The sequence below is a fragment of the Scyliorhinus canicula genome, chromosome 23, assembly GCF_902713615.1.
Source record: "Scyliorhinus canicula chromosome 23, sScyCan1.1, whole genome shotgun sequence".
NCBI lineage: Eukaryota > Metazoa > Chordata > Chondrichthyes > Carcharhiniformes > Scyliorhinidae > Scyliorhinus > Scyliorhinus canicula.
The window spans coordinates 6,504,928-6,523,605 of record NC_052168.1 but is presented as its reverse complement, the minus strand read 5'-3'; the positions used below and the strand labels follow the sequence as shown (position 1 = coordinate 6,523,605).

Genomic DNA, 18,678 nt, shown 5'->3' with positions numbered 1-18,678 from the left:
GTTATTTCAACACCACTATTTGATGTAATTGCAAAAGCCACTTGTCACTTCCACTAAAAGTGACTGTTTAGTCAAATACTTTTTTTCTTGAAGATTGTGCTCTTTTGAAAATTACAAGTGATGATAGATGGTGGTAAGGAACATGAGATTTAGAGGGGTTTTGAGGGAAGATCTTCTCCCAGTGGGTGATGGAAATCTGGAACTCACTGTCTGAAAAGGTGGTAGAGGTGGGAACCCTCAATATTTAAGAAGTATTTAGATGAGCACTTGAGACACCATAGCATACAAGGCTACGGACCAAGTGCTGTAAAATGGGATTAGAATAAATAGGTGTTTGATGGCCGGCACAGACACAGTGGGCCAAACAACCTCTTCCTGTGCTGTAAAACTCTGACTCTTCTACCAAATGTTTGCCTTCATTCTTGAGGAAGTAACTCTCACTAGTAGGTTGATCCATTTGTGTAGAAAGTGAAGGGTTCCTTAACAATTGCATTAATATATTTCAAAATGTATTGCTGAACAGGTCGTGAAATTGAGTTTACAGAAACTTCTATTGGAGACTGAATTGAGCAGCTACAAGCAACAAAACCATTGCATGACCCACCTGCTGATGCTCCAGGAACGAGACCGTCAGCAGTCAGAAAAGTAAGAATGAATCAGTAGATGGCCATTACGTGAGGTGTACTAATTCGTACAGATGGGATAGTTCCAGGCTTAATTCCCCGTTCTAGATGGGTAATTAGGCTGCTGTTTGGTTCACAAGAGCTTGGACGTTTGGCGGATGGGAAGGGAATCAGCCAGGGTTCTGCCTCCTTTTGAGGTATATTTGTGTTGAGTGAGGACAAGGTTGAGCATGACCAAGTTGAAAAATCTGCCTACTCTCACTGTCCAGACTTTCTCAAAGCGCAAGTAGAGTACACCAGTCACCTGCAGAGCTAGAATTGCATTTAGAAGAGATTGGTAGAAAATTGTAAAAGTAAATGATATGCTAAATGGAGAAATTTACCTGAAATTAATATTAACGTAACTCCAATTGTTATAGGCCAGGGTTTAGAGAACCCCAAAGTGTATCATGCAGTTCACCTGACCCACAGCTTTTAATAGATTGTGGTATGGGGAGCACACGTCCCACTCTACAGGTGTGGTACAGCACAAATGGAAAAGTATTTTTTGAAGCAAAACACTTTTTTCTATGAACTCAAGTTAACCTTTTTAAAATGTACAGTGAACATCTTAGCAACCATTAATTCAAATACAACCCCCAAAGACTACAACACTAAGTAAACCTTTAAGCTTTCCGTTTTAACATCCATACAACTTATAAAGAAAACCTTTTATCAGAAGCACATCAAGTTAAAGTCACTACTGAAAATATTTAGAATTCTGAATTCACCAAATAATTAAGAGATAGTCTTTTGATGGCAGAGAGAACAGCAGTACACCTGCTTGGTCTGGCTTCATCTCCAACACTGAAAATGAAACTAAAACACACCCTGCAGCAAACAGCCTAAAACGAAGTTTAAAAGCTGACAGACAGCCCAGCTCCACCCACCCTCTGATGTCACTGCAGTAGTAAACACCCATTTCTTAAAGGTACTCTCACTACAGATATTTATATACACACTCATTTATAAACACCCATTTCTTAAAGGTACTCTCACATGACACAATTCAGGACTTGATTTCCCCCATAACTCAAACTAGAATGTTCTGTGCTAGGCAGCAATGTAACGCAAAGAGTTGCTGGCTTGACTCTATTGACAACATATTTTGTGATTGGTGTCTTACAAATCACTTTCGCTTTGAATATTTACTCAATTTTGATTTGTATTTAGATTAAGGGATTGAATGTTTCTTCAGGGATGAATTTGTTTCTACCAAAGGGATGGGGCCATCTGCTTTCCTCAGTATTAGTGGAAGGAAATGAGGATTCTTCACCTGGACCTAACAGGTGTATACGAGCACCGTAACCCTAATCACAGCTTCAAGAACTGACAAATACTGCTTCCCCTGATCTGATACCAGTAATCTCACGCCATAATCCGGAGGAGTCTGAGTCGGCAATGAATGTGCTTTAATGTGATTCTCATTTAGATTTATCCATGTTGTGGTAATCCCTTGGTGTAAGATCTCTGGTAACTGCTGCCAGTGCCCATTGTAAATCCTTGCCACGAACTCCAAACCATGCTCTTTCCAGATCTCCGATAGACACATGGGCTCGTTTTAAAACTTCATTGATTTCAGTCCAGAGAAACCGATTTGTCCATGATTGCTGACAGGTTTTATTATCTGGAATGACATCTTGGGGCTAGTCTTATTTAATTGCATACTCTTGCAGAATAATGTAACCTATGAATGCCATTTCATCTCCTTAATAGCCTTTTGTTTCACAGCATGTTACATTATAATTCATCGTTACAGCAGCTTTTGATCGCTTTAAAGGCGCTTGGCATTTGCCCCATAACGGTGTTGCTTAGGAAATGAGTAATATAAAAAGCTCCAGTATGCTTTGAATATGCTGCTGAGGCAAGAAAACCATGTACAATTTATCTGCTGTAGAGTATACTCTATTTTAGGTTACAAAGCTCCACTCCCAAACTTTATGGTTGCCAATATCATTCTTCCGGCTGGCATTTCCTTTATTGAGTCACTTGTAACGGTCCAACTTGGCCATCGCCCTGTTGAGGGAACAGCCCATGCCCCAGCACTCCTTGACAAAAGGTGACTGGTCTTCTGCAGCAAAATCAAACTGCAATAGTGCAAACAAACACTAACCCAATTAGTTCACAACTACAGGGTCCAGCTCTGAACTGCAATGCCTCGTAAGGAAGCAGAAAGTACTGCTTCCAAAAGGGATTCCTATTACCTTTTTGAAATTTGGCACTGATTTATTCCATATGACCCAAAATGTCATAATTCTTTAGCTTTTCGGATGCTAATTGTCATGCTTTGTATTTTCAGTATTTTTATTGCCAGGATATATATCAGGTAATGCCCAAGTCATTTTGACTCCTTTCCTGAAAGCCTATCCTTGATGGTTAAATTAAAATAAGCTCTAATGCACAACAACCTGAGTGTAAAGTGAAAAATACAATAGGTGCTGGAATTTTGAAAGGCAAACAGATGATGCTGGAAACAATCAACAGATTAGGCAGCATCAATGGAGAGAATGGACTTGTTCACATTCTGTATGTGACCCCTTCGATAGGAGTGAATATTGCTGATGAGAAAAACAGGCTGAAGGAAAGGGCAATACAAGGACAAAACCAAAGGGACCATAACAGGAAAGGGAAATCAATGTGCCAGCAACTCATCTCTAAACAACCCAGCGCATACATAGCCTCTGGTTAGTGACTACTTACTGAAAGTGGAGAGTGAGTGGTGGGTGCCAAAATACTGGCAATAGTTTGCAGATTAGTGGTAGAATTTGGTCAGGAAAAACTGTTCCAAGGACTAAATGTTAGCCTCCTTGGAAGAGAGGGAGGGAGTTGTGAAACGTTGGTTGTCACTGGATTTGAGTAGTGAAATTGAAAGATTGCCCCCCTTCTTTTTTATTGTTTTCAGGTTAGTGACCACACTGCTGCAAGTGGTACGCAAGCAATTTGGCATTCTGCAAGAAGCTAATCTTGCAACTACAGAGGAAGTAACACAATTCGATGAGCTGGAGCGCCTTGTTCGGGGGGAGAAAGCTGTCCTATGGGCTGATCAAATAAACACAGACGAATGTAAAGAAAATCAACAATCGAAAATAATAGCTATTGCTACACTTTCTAAACTACATTTTGTACCTGAAACCCTAGTTGAAGTTGCTGGTAAGCCTCTGTTTTTTTCCTCCTCACTTTGTGTTCTGTGGCCTCATCTCCAATCATATTGTACCCCTTACCCATTACATAATTGGATGATTTCTCCTCAAAACATAATGCCATTAAAAAAAATACTTATTCCATTCTTTCTTTTATTCATTTGAAATTAACCCCAGTTGACTCGAAAATCGATTCTTAGAGGTAAATTTGTGCATTTCATTTTTAACAAACATTAATGCTGTGCTTTCCAATTTTTATCACTTACAGTTGGCTCAAATGTCTTTAGCACTGTTACTTATGTGGTGTTAATTTTCTTTTGGAAGTACCTTCTCCTTCTCCCTTCTCCCTCAACACCTCACCCCTTCAGGATGACATTGAAAAACTTATTTAAGAAGAGTAAATGCACTGCTCAATAGCCATAATCCACATTAAATTGAATAAACCTAGATTCAATTGATGACTGAAATTAAATCAGCATGTGAAAATCAACAAATGTTTACATTCTTGACTTTTTTTAAAACCTGAAAATCAGTTTAATTGCGTTTACGAAACCAATATATTTCAAGACATGAATTTTCCATGTGCTTTGGTAGATCCATATCTCCTAATTTCTGTTAATTATGGATTACCAACCAGAATTGTGGTGTGCCATGACAGAAAATGGCTTGGCTTGTTTGTGACATTTTCCACTAACCACAGTTGAGGCTTTCTTCCAAAATTTCCGCCTTCAAATGGTTCCCTTCTGTATGACAAATTTGTGAGGGTTAACGGTGCCCTGAAGTGTTAATTGCAACTCATTTAAAGTGGCGTTTCTGTTCTCTGTGAAACAGAAGAACTACTTTCAAAGTAGTCTTGTACAGTTTTTAAGGGATTAACAAGGCTGAAGTAATTATTTAGCGCAGAATCCAGTTCTTTCAAATCCACAACTTGACAGCAGGAGAGAGTTGTTAACGACTGCAATTCGAGATGGCTTGTAGTGTGCAGACTTGCAGCATAACTGCAGCTAATGATTGCTCAATCTTTTAGAAACGTGGTGTAAACATTTTAATCACCACCCTGTACTTGCTGTGTACCTACAATAGCAGGAGAACTGTCTGGTAAAAATTTTAACCATTTGACTGCTGCTGTTAAATTAAGTACATTGCAACATTTAAAGCAAAAACAGATGTTTGCACCATGATTCCTACATTTTACATGCTCATGATCAAGGCTTCATGTAGAAAAGACAATGTTGAAAATAATTCCTTCAAGCTCTTTGGGCCATTTAACACCAAAAGCAAAAGTATTTATAGTACTTTTTCTGAATTAATCTGAATGCCTTTTTACTGCTCAGCACATGGTAGCACAGTGGTTAGCACTGTCGCTTCACAGCACCATGGTCCCAGGTTTGATTCCGGGCTTGGGTCACTGTCTGCACGTTCTCCATGTGTCTGCGCGGGTTTCCTCTGGGTGCTCCGGTTTCCTCCCGCAAGTCCCGAGAGACGTGCTGTTAGGCGAATTGGACATTCTGAATTCTCCTCTGTAGATCCGAACAGGCGCCGGAATGTGGCGACTAGAGGATTTTCACAGTTACTTCCTTGCAGTGGTAATGTAAGCCTATTTGTGACAAAAGATTATTTTTATAATATGAACTTTAAAATGCTGCAACACCTAAAGTAATAACATCCCACATATTTATGCTCATTCTTTTGGATCTCATTGTTTTTAAATGGAATATGCTGGCTTGGGAAGATAAGCACAGAAGAAGGCTGTTCAACCTCTCGAGCCTTCCTGGCGCCTGGCTGATCTGCGATCTAATCCCATATAACTCACTGTTGCCCCATATCCTTTTTCAATCTACAATTAAATGAAGAATTATTTTTTTTATCATTGCCATTTACTTGTTTCACCCTTTTTCATGAAGTGTTTCCTAATTTCACTCCTGTATGGTCTGACTCTAATTTTAGGATCTGTCCCCAACCAACAAATTTAGTTTCTAAAACTTTGAATCACCCTTGCTGATCTAAATTCACGGGGAGTGCAATTCCAGGAGTATAATTCTAAATGGTCAGGTTTAGCACAGTGGGCTAAACAGCTGGCTTGTAATGCCAGCGGCGTGGGTTCAATTCCCGTACCGGCCTCCCCAAACAGGCACCGGTATGTGGCGACTAGGGGCTTTTCACAGTAACTTAATTGAAGCCTACAAGTGACAATAAGTGATTATTATAATTTGTCTCAAGACATGCTTTATCTCTTTCCTTATGCCATTATTTTGCCTACTATTTCAGCAGCTACTCGTTTAAAAGTTTTTTCTGTTGCAATAGTAAATCTGCGTCACAAAATCCTGTTAACTTTTCAATATTACTATAATAACAGTAATTTCTAAATTCAGTCCCAACATTTGGCATCAAAGTAAATGGTGTCCTCTGCAGCACTCACCATTCCTCGATGGAAGAGTCAATGTGCAAGAGAGATTAATTTAGATCAAGCAAAAAGGCAATTCGTCCGTGACTTATTTAATTATCTTCTAATAATCGTTCCATGAGGTTGAGGATTCTTTGTATCCCTTTGTTACCCCAATCAGTAGTTATATTTTTAAAAATAGCTAGTTAATTTTCTATCTTGGCAGTCGGTCACTTATTCCAAACAGGTTAAAATGCAGTCACATTTTGTTCCATTCTGCTTTTCTCCAAAATCAGTTCTACACGTATAAAACGCTAATATCTTGACACTATGCTTATTCCTACTTATGAACAAATCGTCTTATCGACAACTGGTAGCAGAGAAAGATTTTAAATAGTTCACATTTTCAATCCTAATGGGAGAATGAAATGGAGTCTTAGCCAAAATTCACCTACTGATTTTTCCATCAGCGTTCCTTTTATTTGCTGGAGGATCAGAGGCATTGAGCACAATGCGTAGACATTTCTGTAATATAATTGCAACAACGAACTCCACGTATATAGTCTAAATTAGATCTTTAGCAACATATGGGAACTTTCAACAAATAATGGTGCCAAGGCTTTGGGGCTTGTTTTCCTGGTTCATAATTTTGATTTCTCCCTTCCAAATATTCCCAAGCTACTGTCAGCAGTTACTTTAATTTCTTGAGAGCTTGCATAATTGAACTTCTTAAGTCGCAACAATCCTGGTGTGATCCAAGTCTCGGATTTCCCTTTTTTCTTATTTATCAGTGGCTCTTTGGGATGTAGATAATTCCTTTCCTCCTTTTCCCCTGTGTTGTTGAACCCCATTTATCAGTCAAGAGTTTGGATATGAAGTTAATTAAACTAGATTTGACTGAAGCTTTTATATTCAATCATGCTGTAAACGCCATTCTTCACTTACCAAGTGGTGAGTTTGCAGGTAAGTAAAATTTTGTTGTGGAATGTAATGTAGATATGATGCCTTTTTCTCTGCTGCTGTAATGTAATATTGCAAACTTCAAATTGAAGCTAAGGTAGCCCGCAATCATCATTGTCAAGTTAATGTTACAGGAAATAGGGCTTCAATTAAGATAAAATGTTGTGTACTTTCGGAGAGCTGAAGTGACTTTTTTTTTTTTAAACTTGACCATCATGTGTGCTTGTAAGGCTAAAATTTGCACAATTAATATGTGACCCAACTGAGGCCATGACACTTTATTTAGCCGCATTTACCATATCAAGACATTACAGCTTTTAATGACCAATATACCCCAGTCATCCATACTGAAGGCCATTTTGGAAAGCCCATCAGGCCACAAAAACTCGAGCAGCTTACCAGCAAGGTAAATGAGGCTGTGGGTTCAAGTAACTCCCATCAATGGCATAATATATGTTCATAGCATTCTTGCACATAAACTATTGGCATCTATTTGCTCAACGGGCAGTTTAGTCTTGGCTGTCAATTGTCAAGGATAATGTTTTGCCCAGGCATCATCTGACTTGTATTCATACAAGTAAGTATTCCATGACCAATGAAAAAGAACAAGCATAGCACATGAATACCTGATTTAATATTGTGCCAGCTGCAGAACTGCCAACTCGTACGGATTTTCCATATTTCGTACAGAAAATCGATCTGAATACGATTTGCCATATTGAAATACGGAATCGGGGAAATTTATAGCAACCCAGTGGGGAGGAGGGGAAATAGCGCCGTGTGATTACAGCCATCATCAAAATTAATAAGCAAAGTGTTGTAGGAGAGGTAGAGTATTTCCTGTCTAATTCTGATTGATCGGTTTTGTGGGGAGGGGGCTCGTTCATCCGCTTTTCACGGGTTAACGGCCGCTCCGGCTGTGCAGGGTCAACAAGGCCGGTCGGTTGCCCTGGAGACAATGGCGTGGGGAAAGAGGGGTGCATGCATGGGCACGAAGATGGGTGTGGAACAAGCACATGAGCTGAATGGGGGCCGTTCTCTGACCACCTGGTGTGTGTGTGTGTGCTCCCAATTCCAAAGCCATTTGCAATGGGACCCAGTCAAGGTGAGTGGGAGTGGTATAAAGGTGAATGTTTTGATCACGTTTATCATTCTTAGATTTACTGAATGTTTGAAAATCAATTTGAAAGCACCCACTCATGACGCTGTCAATGTAAAAACATGTGATTTACACTTTCCATTCGTGTTTTAGAAGAGTTGATTGGCCAATGATGTTAAAGACGCCCAGTGTGCAACAACAGGTCGTTTAATCTTCTTGCAAGGGAGATTTGGAATATTTAAAATCATAAAATCAAAGATTTTGCTTTACCATTACACGCATGGTCGAATGTGATTTACCACTGATTTGTGCTCTAAAGGCATAAAGCTGTACTGCAGATTGGTGGGCATTTTTTCTTTGAAATGAAAATAATGATTTTACTGCCAAAATACTGATTTTTGGTATCTGGAATACTGATTTATGTTGGAAAAGGTTGGCAGCTCTGCAGCTACCCATTCCCATTAAGCAAATTCTGTCCTTATTATCTACAATATGGGATGGCTAAGGCCCCTGATTTGATTATCGGGTCTGCAGTGTGTTAGCTAATCTTAGTTGGTGCACTGTAACTGGAAACTAAACTTGGAAATGTTACGTGAAAATGTGATTTGAAACCCTCCACAGTAATACCGCAGATTGACATCTACCCTCATGCATTAAGAATAGAGACTGGGCATTGCAGGATAATGCAGCATTGATTCATATGCCAGTGTGTCACCGGTGGGTTTGAGTAATGCGGCAGTTATGTCCAAATGTCAATGCATCATAATAATGTTTAAATCAGACATGTTTTACTTTGGGTAAAGTTTAATATTTTGTCCTTAGAAACTTTAAATAATCTTTTTCAGCAAAGTTGGTTAAGCTTCTTCCTGTTAAATGCACTGTCTCCTTTTTTGTTTACAAATTTGTCACAAGTGGCTTTCAGAAATGACTCAGTGTCACTGTGTTCAGAATATGCTCACTGAGAATACTCTGTGGTTAGTGTGAGTAGTGATGCAAAAATTTAAGGTTCCAACAGATAAACAAGATTGAGTTACCGCCTTATTACTCACTAAAAGTTGTTTCCACTACCATTCAGAATTAAGATTAGAAAACAAATCAAGCAGTTGGGGTAAGAGCCATGTTTAAAAATACACCTTTTTATACAACTTTCTATTTTATAAATTGAAAAGATTTAATATTGATAGAAGTTACATTGTGGTAGTCCAGCACAGTGGATACTTTCTGCTTTACGGTTAAATCCAACATAGACATTTGTGGGTAACATCCCCCCCTTAGCTGTAAATCATCCTGTATGAAAGCCACCTTGGGCAGTGTCAGCCCAGTTCCCACTAATGCAAACTCCCTACAGAAAACTACAATTGATCTGTGAAATCGCACAGTGGGGAATGCATGCCACTTCTTAGCACATTCAGCTCACATTTCACCAAAAGATTGTCAGATTTATGTAAAGATTTATTAGGGTTAGCACCGATTGTTTACAGCAAGAACTTCCAGATCAGATATGGCATAATCAGTTACAAAGTCAACTTCCCTTGTATGCTTTAACAATTTGCATCAACCGTATCACCAGAAGACTATCTGTTTTCAGTGCCTGTGTGGCATTTTCCCCACAATAGCCGAATGCTATTTCTCAGTGAGGTTTACTATTCGTGCGAAGTTGGGGGCATTTGGTGTTGTGATTTGTGCCTTGCCTGTCTCAGACAGATAGATAGGTGTGAAGATCTTGTGGCACTATTTTGAAGAAAAGCCCGTGAATTCTCCCTGGTATCCTGGCTAGTCTTTATCCCCAACCAACATTGTTAAAACTAATTATCTGGTCATTATATGTTGTTTAAAGGAGCTTGTGAGGTTCAGGTTCACTGCTGTGTTTCCTAGTTATAAATCTGAGTTCTTTGTTGGCTGTAAAGTGCTTTGGCACATTCTGAGGTCATGAGACGTAAAAGTCCACTGTACTAATATTTGTATAGGCTTGTCCCCAACTGTAAATTTAAAAATATTTCCATGCTTTTGTTACAGTAGAATGTATTTCACAAACAAGTGTTATAAGCTAACTACAGTTCAGGGGCAAATGACAGGGATACTAAGAGCTCCGTGTTTGAACAAAACACTGTTTATAAATACAGAAATAACTCTATTTGAGAATTTCATTTAAAGAAAGTGAATTGCAAAAAATTATCATTTTTTCCAGAAGCATGTAATCACATAAAACTGCAAGACCCTTAATGTAGGGTTATAATGTTCACTTTGGTGTTTTGTTCCGAAATGCATGATGACATTGTGTTTCTTAGAAATAGATAAAGAAGGTGCAGATGACGAAGTATTGTTCTGCATACAGTCCAGACAGATCATTCCATACATGAAAAAAACCTAGGACATACGATAAATCCACAATGTAAATACATAGACACAGACATTGGGTGATGCTGACATAGTGTAGTACTACTCAGTAGGGATGATGTGTTCAGCCCATAAAAAGGTCACTCGAGTCTGGTAACAGCGAGGAAGAAGCTATTTTTAAATCTCTTAGTGCGTGTTCTCATACTTCTTATCTCCTGCCTGATGGAAGAGAGGATAACCCGGGTGGGATGGGTCTATGATGATGCTGCCCACTTTCCCAATGGAGTCAATGGATGGGAGGTGGCTTCGCGTGATGGACTGGGCTGTGTTCACGGGTCTCTGTAGTTTCTTACGGTCTTGGGCTGAGCAGTTGCCATACCAGGATCTGATGCAGCCAGTTGGTGCTTTCTATGGTGCATCTGTAAAAACTGGTCAAAGTCAATGTGGGCATGCCGAATGAGGAGGTATAGGCGTTATTGTGCTTTCTTGGTCATAGCGTCGACGTGGGTTGAACAGGACCGATTGTTTGTGATGTGCAACTTAGGAATTTGAAGCTGCCAACCATCTCCACCTCCGCACCAGTGATGCAGACAGGGGTGTGTATGATACTTTGCTTCCTGAAGTCCTTAGTTTTGCTGACATTGAGGGAGAGATTGTTGCCATTACACCACACCAGGTTCTCTATCTCCCTCCTGTACTCTGACTCTTTGTTGTTCGAGATCCAACCCACTACGGGTCGTGTCATCAGCAAACCTGTAGGTGGAGTTGGAGCTGGAGCCAAATTTTGCCACGCAGTCGTGTGTGTATCAGGCGTATAGTAGGTGGCTAAGTATGCAACCTTGCGGGGCCCAGTATTGAGGATTATCGTGGAGGAGGTGTTATTTATCCTTGCTGATTGTGGTCTATGGGTCAGGGAATCGTGACTCCAGTTGCAGAGAGAGAGAGTTTTGATATGGGCTTGACTGGGATTATGGTGTTGAAGGCGGAATAGGAGTCAGGCATAGGAGTTATTGTTGTCGCGGTGCTCTAGGGATGAGTGTAGGGCCAGGGCGATACAGTCTGCTGCGGGACCGTTTGTGGTAGTATGTGAATTGCAGTGGATCAAGGCATTCTGGAGTATGGAGTTGATGTGTCTCATGACCACCTCTTTGAGCACTTCATAATGATAGATGTCAAGGCCACCGGATGGTAGTCATTGAGGCACATTGCGTGGTTCTTTGGCACCAGTATGATGGTGATTATCTTGAAGCAGGTGGGAACATCGGAACAGAGTAGAGAGAGGTTTAAGATGTCTGCGAACACACCTGCAGTTGGTCCGTGCACAATCTGAATGTCTGGTTGCTCCCTCTCTATAGAAAGAAACTGAAACTTGGCATTTATAGAGGACCTTCCATGACTTCAGGACATTTCAAAGTGCTTTGCAGCAGTGTTAATAGGAAACATGGCAGCCAGTTTGCACACAGCTAAATTCCTCAAACAACAATGTACAGTAAGATGTTTGTTATCTGGCACACTACGAACCAAAATTCTGTATTAACTGGAGTTCTGGGGTCATGTCTGTTTTTGATGAATGATTGGCATATGGGTGTTTATCAGTGATGTCAGAGTGTGGGTGGATCTGGGTTGTCTTGTCAGCTTTTTACTTTTGTTTTACGCTGTTTGCTGCAGGGTGTCTTTTAGTTTCATTTTCAGTGTTGGAGCTGAAGCCAGACAGAGCAGGTCTACTGTTGATCTCTCTGCCATGAAAAGACTATCTCTTGATCATTTGGTGAATTCAGAATTATAAATGTTCTCAGTAGTGAATGTAAACCTAATGTGCTTCTGTTGAAAGGTGTTTATTTTGTCTCGATGTTGTTTGGGAAGTTATTAAGGATTACTTAGTCTTGTATTTTTGGGGGTTGTATTTGAATTGATGGTTGCTAAGATGTTCACTGTATGTCTTAAAAAGGTTAACTTGAGTTCATAAATAAACATTGTTTTGCTTTAAAAAACATTTCCATTTCTGCTGTAATACACCTGTAGAGTGGGCCGTGTGCTCCCCGTACCACAATCTTTTAAAAGTTATGGGTCAGGTGAATTCCATGAAACACTTTGGGGCTCTCTAAACCCTGGCCCATAACAAATTGGCGGCTCGTCTGGGATAAAAGTCTATCTATTGGATTGGCTTTGTGAACTTAAAGACAGTGAGGGGTGAGCATATTGTGGTTGCTTTTCAGGTGTGGTATTGTAGTTTAAGTGGGGAGCGTGTTGTGGATAATGGCTCTTTCAGAGGCTCAGAAGTTTTTGGGGGTGGAGACGGTCACTCGCAGTACCTTACGGACAGAGACTAAAAGCAGACTGTTAGATTTGGCAAAAGCATTACCTGACAAAATACAAAAAGATGAAGTAATTAAGGCGGCGGCTAAGCATTTAAAGTTGCCTGAGATACAGTCTGACTGCATTAGAAATGGCAAAGATCCAGTTGCAGATTAAGCAACTTGAACATGAGAAAGAATTAAAGCAGCTTGAATATGAAAGAGAGGAAAAAGAACGAGAGAGAGAGCGAGCAAAAAGAAAAGGGGAGAGAGAAGAAAGAAGAAAAGAAAGAATAGCCCTAGCAGAACAAAAGAAAGAGAAAGGGAGATACAGATCAGGGAAAAAGATAGAGAGAGTTTGAACTTCAGAAAATGGCCATGAAACATGGCAGTCAGTTAAAATTGGCAGACGTAAAGGGAAACGTACAGTTGGATGATAGTGATGAGGATAGTGAGAAAGAGCATCGTAGTCGAAGGCTTGGTGCGAATTGCCGAGCAAAAACTTATAGCTAAGTTCCGCACCCATGAGTGCGGCCTCAACCGGGATCTTAGATTCATGTCGCATTACATTCATCCCCCCACCATCTGGCCTGGGCTTGCAAAAGCCTACCAACTGTCCTGGCTTGAGACAATTCACACCTCTTTAACCTGGGATCACCCCCTATCTCTGGATCTGTAATGATTTGATTACCCGCAAATGCTCGCATTCCAAGCATTGTCTGGCATCTCTGACTTTGTCTATATAAATGTTTCTGGAACATACCTCTCCATTCACCTGAGGAAGGAGCAGTGCTCCGAAAGCTCGTGTTTAAAATAAACCTGTTGGACTTTAACCTGCTGTTGTAAGACTTCTTACTGTAATAATGATCAGATACTCGGTTTAGTGATGTTGGTTGAGCGTTAAATATTAGCAAGGATACTGGGGAGAATTCGCCTGCTCTTCAAAATAGTAGTTGTGGAATCTTTTACATCTACTGAGGAGACAAATCTCTGATTTGGATGGTGCACCTCTGACAGCGCAGCACTCAATATTGTCTCTTGAGAGAACCAAGATCTCTCAATCTGCTGACTTGGGTGAGGGTGCTACTTCTGTATCATGGCTGTTGCTCAGTTTATCCTGCAATATGTCTTTGTGTTAAAAGGTGTCTTTGTAAAAGGAATTGTGACTTCAGTTGAAAATAGCGTGCAATCTGTGAAGGAAATGAGAAGTACACAACATGTTAAGACCATAACGGTTCAGTAACTGAGTTAAAGTTTGGTTTAACACACAACCTTTTTTCAATAATATATTCATCAAGTTGACCCTTTCTGTTCTTAAGCCTGTGTTATTCCTGTTACCTGTGGCACTTGTAGTTCTACCGATGGATTTAAAATCTATACAGGAGTTCTCCAATACCAGGTGGGCTCCAAGTAGCTAAGCGGCCCAGAAAGAAGGGAGAGGAATGAACATATCATGCAACAATTTCAAACTTGCAGAAAGCCCTGTGGGAGCAGGGAAGCAGATACTAAATTCCATTTTTAGTGTGACTGTATTTTGCTGCTAGTATTACAACGCATTGTTGATGTGTTTTTCAGCTTGCTAACCATGATAAAACTGGTGTTGCAGATTTGCCACCATTAACTTAATCTCCGTCACAGAATTACAGAATTCCTACATTGCAGAAGGAGGCCCATAGAGTCTGTTCCCATCCCCTTGATAGAGCACCCTATCCCCGTAACCCAATAACCCCACTTAACGTGCACATCTTTGGACTGGGAGGAAACGGAGCAACCGGAGGAAGCACCCACAGGCACGGAGAGGAAGTGCAAACTCCACACAGTCACCCAAGGCCAGAATTGAACCCAGCTGAGAGGCTGCAGTGCTAACCTGCTTGTGGCAGAAAATCTGCCATGATAGCACAATGGTTATTACAATTGCTTCATAGCTCCAGGGTCCATCTGCACTTTCTCCCCGTGTCTGCGTGGGTTTTCTCCAGGTGCTCCGGTTTCCTCCCACGGTTCAAACTTGTGAAGGTTAGGTGGATTGGTCACGCTAAATTGCCCTTGGTGTCCAAAAAAAGTTTGGTGGGGTTACTGGGTTAGGGTGGAGGTGTGGGCTGCTCTTTCCAAGGGCCGGTGCAGACTCGATGGGCCGAATGGCCTCCTGCACTGTAAATTCTATGAACATCAGTTTTAAGCCCAGGTGGTTGGTTAGAAACACTCCCTATACAATAAGATGGGCACCCTTACTGGACTGTATCTCCCTCAAAGATTCTGTAAAAACATGAGTGAGAATGCGGTTGTAGCATAATTGTGCATCAAGATCAATATTTCTGGATGACTGGTAGGCTATATGATATTTTACCATTATGGCAGCTCTTGACCACTTCCACAGGGTTTCAAGTACAAAAGCAGGAGAGTTATGCTGAACATTTATAAAGCTCTGGTTATTGCGTCCAGTTCTGCTCACTGCACTCTAGGAACGATATGAGTGAGAGCCCTTGATATATCTTTACCAGTGGTTCCAGGGATTAGGGATTTTAGTTAGTTGCAGGGGTTAGGTTGGAAAAACTGGGTTTGTTCTAGGAACATAGGAGATTAAGGAAAGATTTGGTAAAAATGTACACGGTTATGATGGGTTTAGAAGAAAAACTGTTCCCATTAGCTGCTAACATCAGGACTAAGGAACACAAGTTTTAAGATTTTGAGCAAGAGATCTAGCAGGAATGTGTTGCAGAACTGTTTTTAAATACACATGGTAATGACCTGGAAATTGCTGCCCACTAAGGTGATGATCAGAGATTTCAAAAGGAAAATTGGATGGGCAGGTGAAGGAAATATATCTGCAGGGATAGAGCGGTCCAGTACAACTGACTGGATTCCTCTACAACAAATCGACCTCTGCCATTAATGACATAAAGTGCATATTTTAGGCACTTTACTTTTCCTCCGCAACATTCTTTCTCCCTGTAGTTATATCAGTGGAGTAGTGCTGCTTCATTGTGAATGAGTTGCTATTGGGTTCTATTTATGAACATGCAAATGAATTGGGAGCAGGAATATGCCATTTGGACACTCAAGCTTGCCCTGCAATAAGATCCTGGCTAATCTGAAAGTAACCTTGACTGCCTATTCCCACCTATCCCTGATGACCTTTCACACCTTGCTTAACTCCCCCTGCTTGGAAAATATTCAATGACTCTGCTTCCACCGCCTGAATGGACAACCCTTATGTTTGAATAGTGAACCCAGTGGATACAAGCCTAGCCTGTCCAATGCTTCTCCATAAGGCAGCCTGCCTATTCCCGGTGTTCGCATTGTAAACTTTCTTTGAACTCCTTTCAATGGGTTTAATCCTTCCTTAAATAAGGAGACCAATACTGCACAGAACTCAAGATGCAATCTCACCAGTGCTCTGTGTAACTACTTTTATATTCTATTTCCCTTGCGATAAATGTTAATAGTCTATTAGCTTTCCTAATTACTTGATGTATCTGCATACTTTTTGCGATTCCTGCACGAGAACACCTAGGTCTCTTTGTATCTCAGAGCTCTGCAATCTCTCACCATTCAGATAATGTTTCTTTTCCTGCATATAGACTTTCATCTGTTGCAATGGTGTTTTTCTGAAGCCGGTTTCTAGCCTGCTGCCAGCTGGAGGGGTGCCACTCTGCATCCGGCATTGCTGACCCATGTGTCTCCCTACTCTTAGGCACCCTTACCATTGGCATGTGTTGGAAGGTTGATTTTGCAGGTTGATACTCAATCTGTTAGCTGCATTATGAATGCACCTTCTTTGGCCATCAAGTCCTGGAGTCGGACTTGAGCCCAGAGTCTCTGGCTCCAAGAGAGGATGCTACCCACTGCACCATAGGACCTCAGTTCAGATTTTTTTTTTATCACTCTTCCTGCCAAAATGGATAATTTCCAACATGCTCCCATTTGCCAGATCTTTGCCAACTCAACCTATCTATATTCCTTTATAACTTCCCTATATCCTCTTCATAATTTACTTTCCTACCTATCTCCATGTCATCAGAAAATTTAGCAACCATACCATCGATTCCTGCGTCCAAGTCATTTCATAAATAGTAAAACGCTGAGGCCCCAGCACTGATCCCTGTGGCACACAACTTGTTACACCTTGCCAACCAGAAAAAGGCCCATTTATGCATATTGTTTCCTGTTAGCTAACCAATCATCTGTGTGCCAATGTGTTACCCCCTACACCTTGAGCACTTATTTTCCACAATAACCTTTGCTGTGGCACTTCCTAAAATGCCTTCTGGGAATCTTAAGTAAATCTGCCATCATTCCCCTTTATCCCGAGCACGTTACTTCTTCAAAGACCGCCAATTGGTTAAGCATGGTTTCCCTTTTACACTCCCTTTTGCTCAGTCGCACTTTTTTAGTGATTGTAAGTTTCCCGAGTTCCCCTCTCCTGTTTCCTGATTCATAGCTGCAGAAACAAGAAAGTCACATCATCTGCTGCTAAATTGGTTTCATCAACAGTCACACAGATCCTGTCCCAGATGTCATGGTTGGTAATAACATTTTAAGATCTCAATACATTATTAGATATTCAAAATTAGGGTTGGTATTTTGTGACTGCAGTGCTAGAGAATTCTATTATCGCCACTTCAAGGCAACCACAAGCATCGTTACTAAAAGTCTTTATGCAGCTTTAACCGGATGTATTGTGCAGAAGGCAGAGTTCAGCCTTGTGAACAATAGCCTGAAAGTATTTTTGTATTTTGCCAGCAAACTAGCCTGTACAACCACAAGTATCCTCGAGCATTAGTAGTTACGGAATGACCTCATATGGTTTGTTAGCAGACTCCCAGGATTTCAAGTAATACCACAAAATCAACCAGGGTGACAAAATAACCATGAGCTAAATATAAATTTTGGCAATTTTTTTCAATTCCTTCTCCAGAAGGAGCCAAATCCCACAAGGTTGAAGACCCATTGGTGCAGGCAACTCTCCAGTTCCTCACTCATCCCTCATTTATGTGCCTAGAAAATATTCAACCTTGGAAAAGATTTTGGACGGTTATGGGTTTCACAGCTAAGCGCAAACCCGTTCACTTGCATACTTTTCTGTCGAGAGAAATATGCATTACTACCTTGATTTTGGGGCATTCCAGTCAGAATGATTCTGCATAACACCAGGAAGCGCACTGTTGTATTTAAGAAAATGGTTTGTCAGCAGCACCTTCCTGAGGGTTGTTGGAGGTGGACAGAAAATGCTGGTCTTGCCAACAATGCCCACTTCCCATGAATTTTATTTTTTTTTTTAAAATTTAGAGTACCCAATTATTTTTATTTTTTAATTTTTTTAAATTTTCCAATTAAGGGGCAATTTAGCGTGGCCAGTCCACCTAACCTGCACATCTTTGGGTTGTGGGGGGCGAAACCCACGCAGATACTGGGAGAACGTACAAACTCCACACACTGACCCAGGGCCGGGATTCAAACCCGGGTCCTCGGCGCTGTAGGCAGCAATGCTAACCACTGTGCCACCGTGCTGCTTCCCATTTCCCATGAATACATTTTTTTTTAATGATTTCAGTCTCTAGCTAAGTAGATTGGTTTAATTTTCACTCTTTTATGGATATAGTGCTTAATTTGGGGAATTGCACAGAAAGAATGGTAAATTGTCATGCTTATTAACTAGGGTCTCGCCCCAATTTAAAGACGCTATACAAGTTATTGTTGAATGAATGGCATAGTTCTGCCCTTCCATTGAATCATAAGTACTGGAGTCCCAACTAGAATATCAAAAAATTTAAAATGCATATTGGTAACTACATAACTGGACTAT

General features: G+C 40.7%; 1 protein-coding gene across 2 annotated transcripts in view; it reads left to right on the top strand.

Annotated features, from left to right (window-relative positions):
• LOC119956306 (kinesin-like protein KIF18A) overlaps positions 1 to 18,678 on the top strand; it is a 94,445-nt gene that overhangs the window by 62,798 nt on the left and 12,969 nt on the right. For both annotated transcript variants that reach the window (XM_038783395.1, XM_038783394.1), the window contains exons 12-13: positions 524 to 645; positions 3,565 to 3,812. In XM_038783395.1, the coding sequence (XP_038639323.1) occupies positions 524 to 645; positions 3,565 to 3,812 (370 nt within the window). The remainder of the gene's footprint in view (positions 1 to 523; positions 646 to 3,564; positions 3,813 to 18,678) is intronic.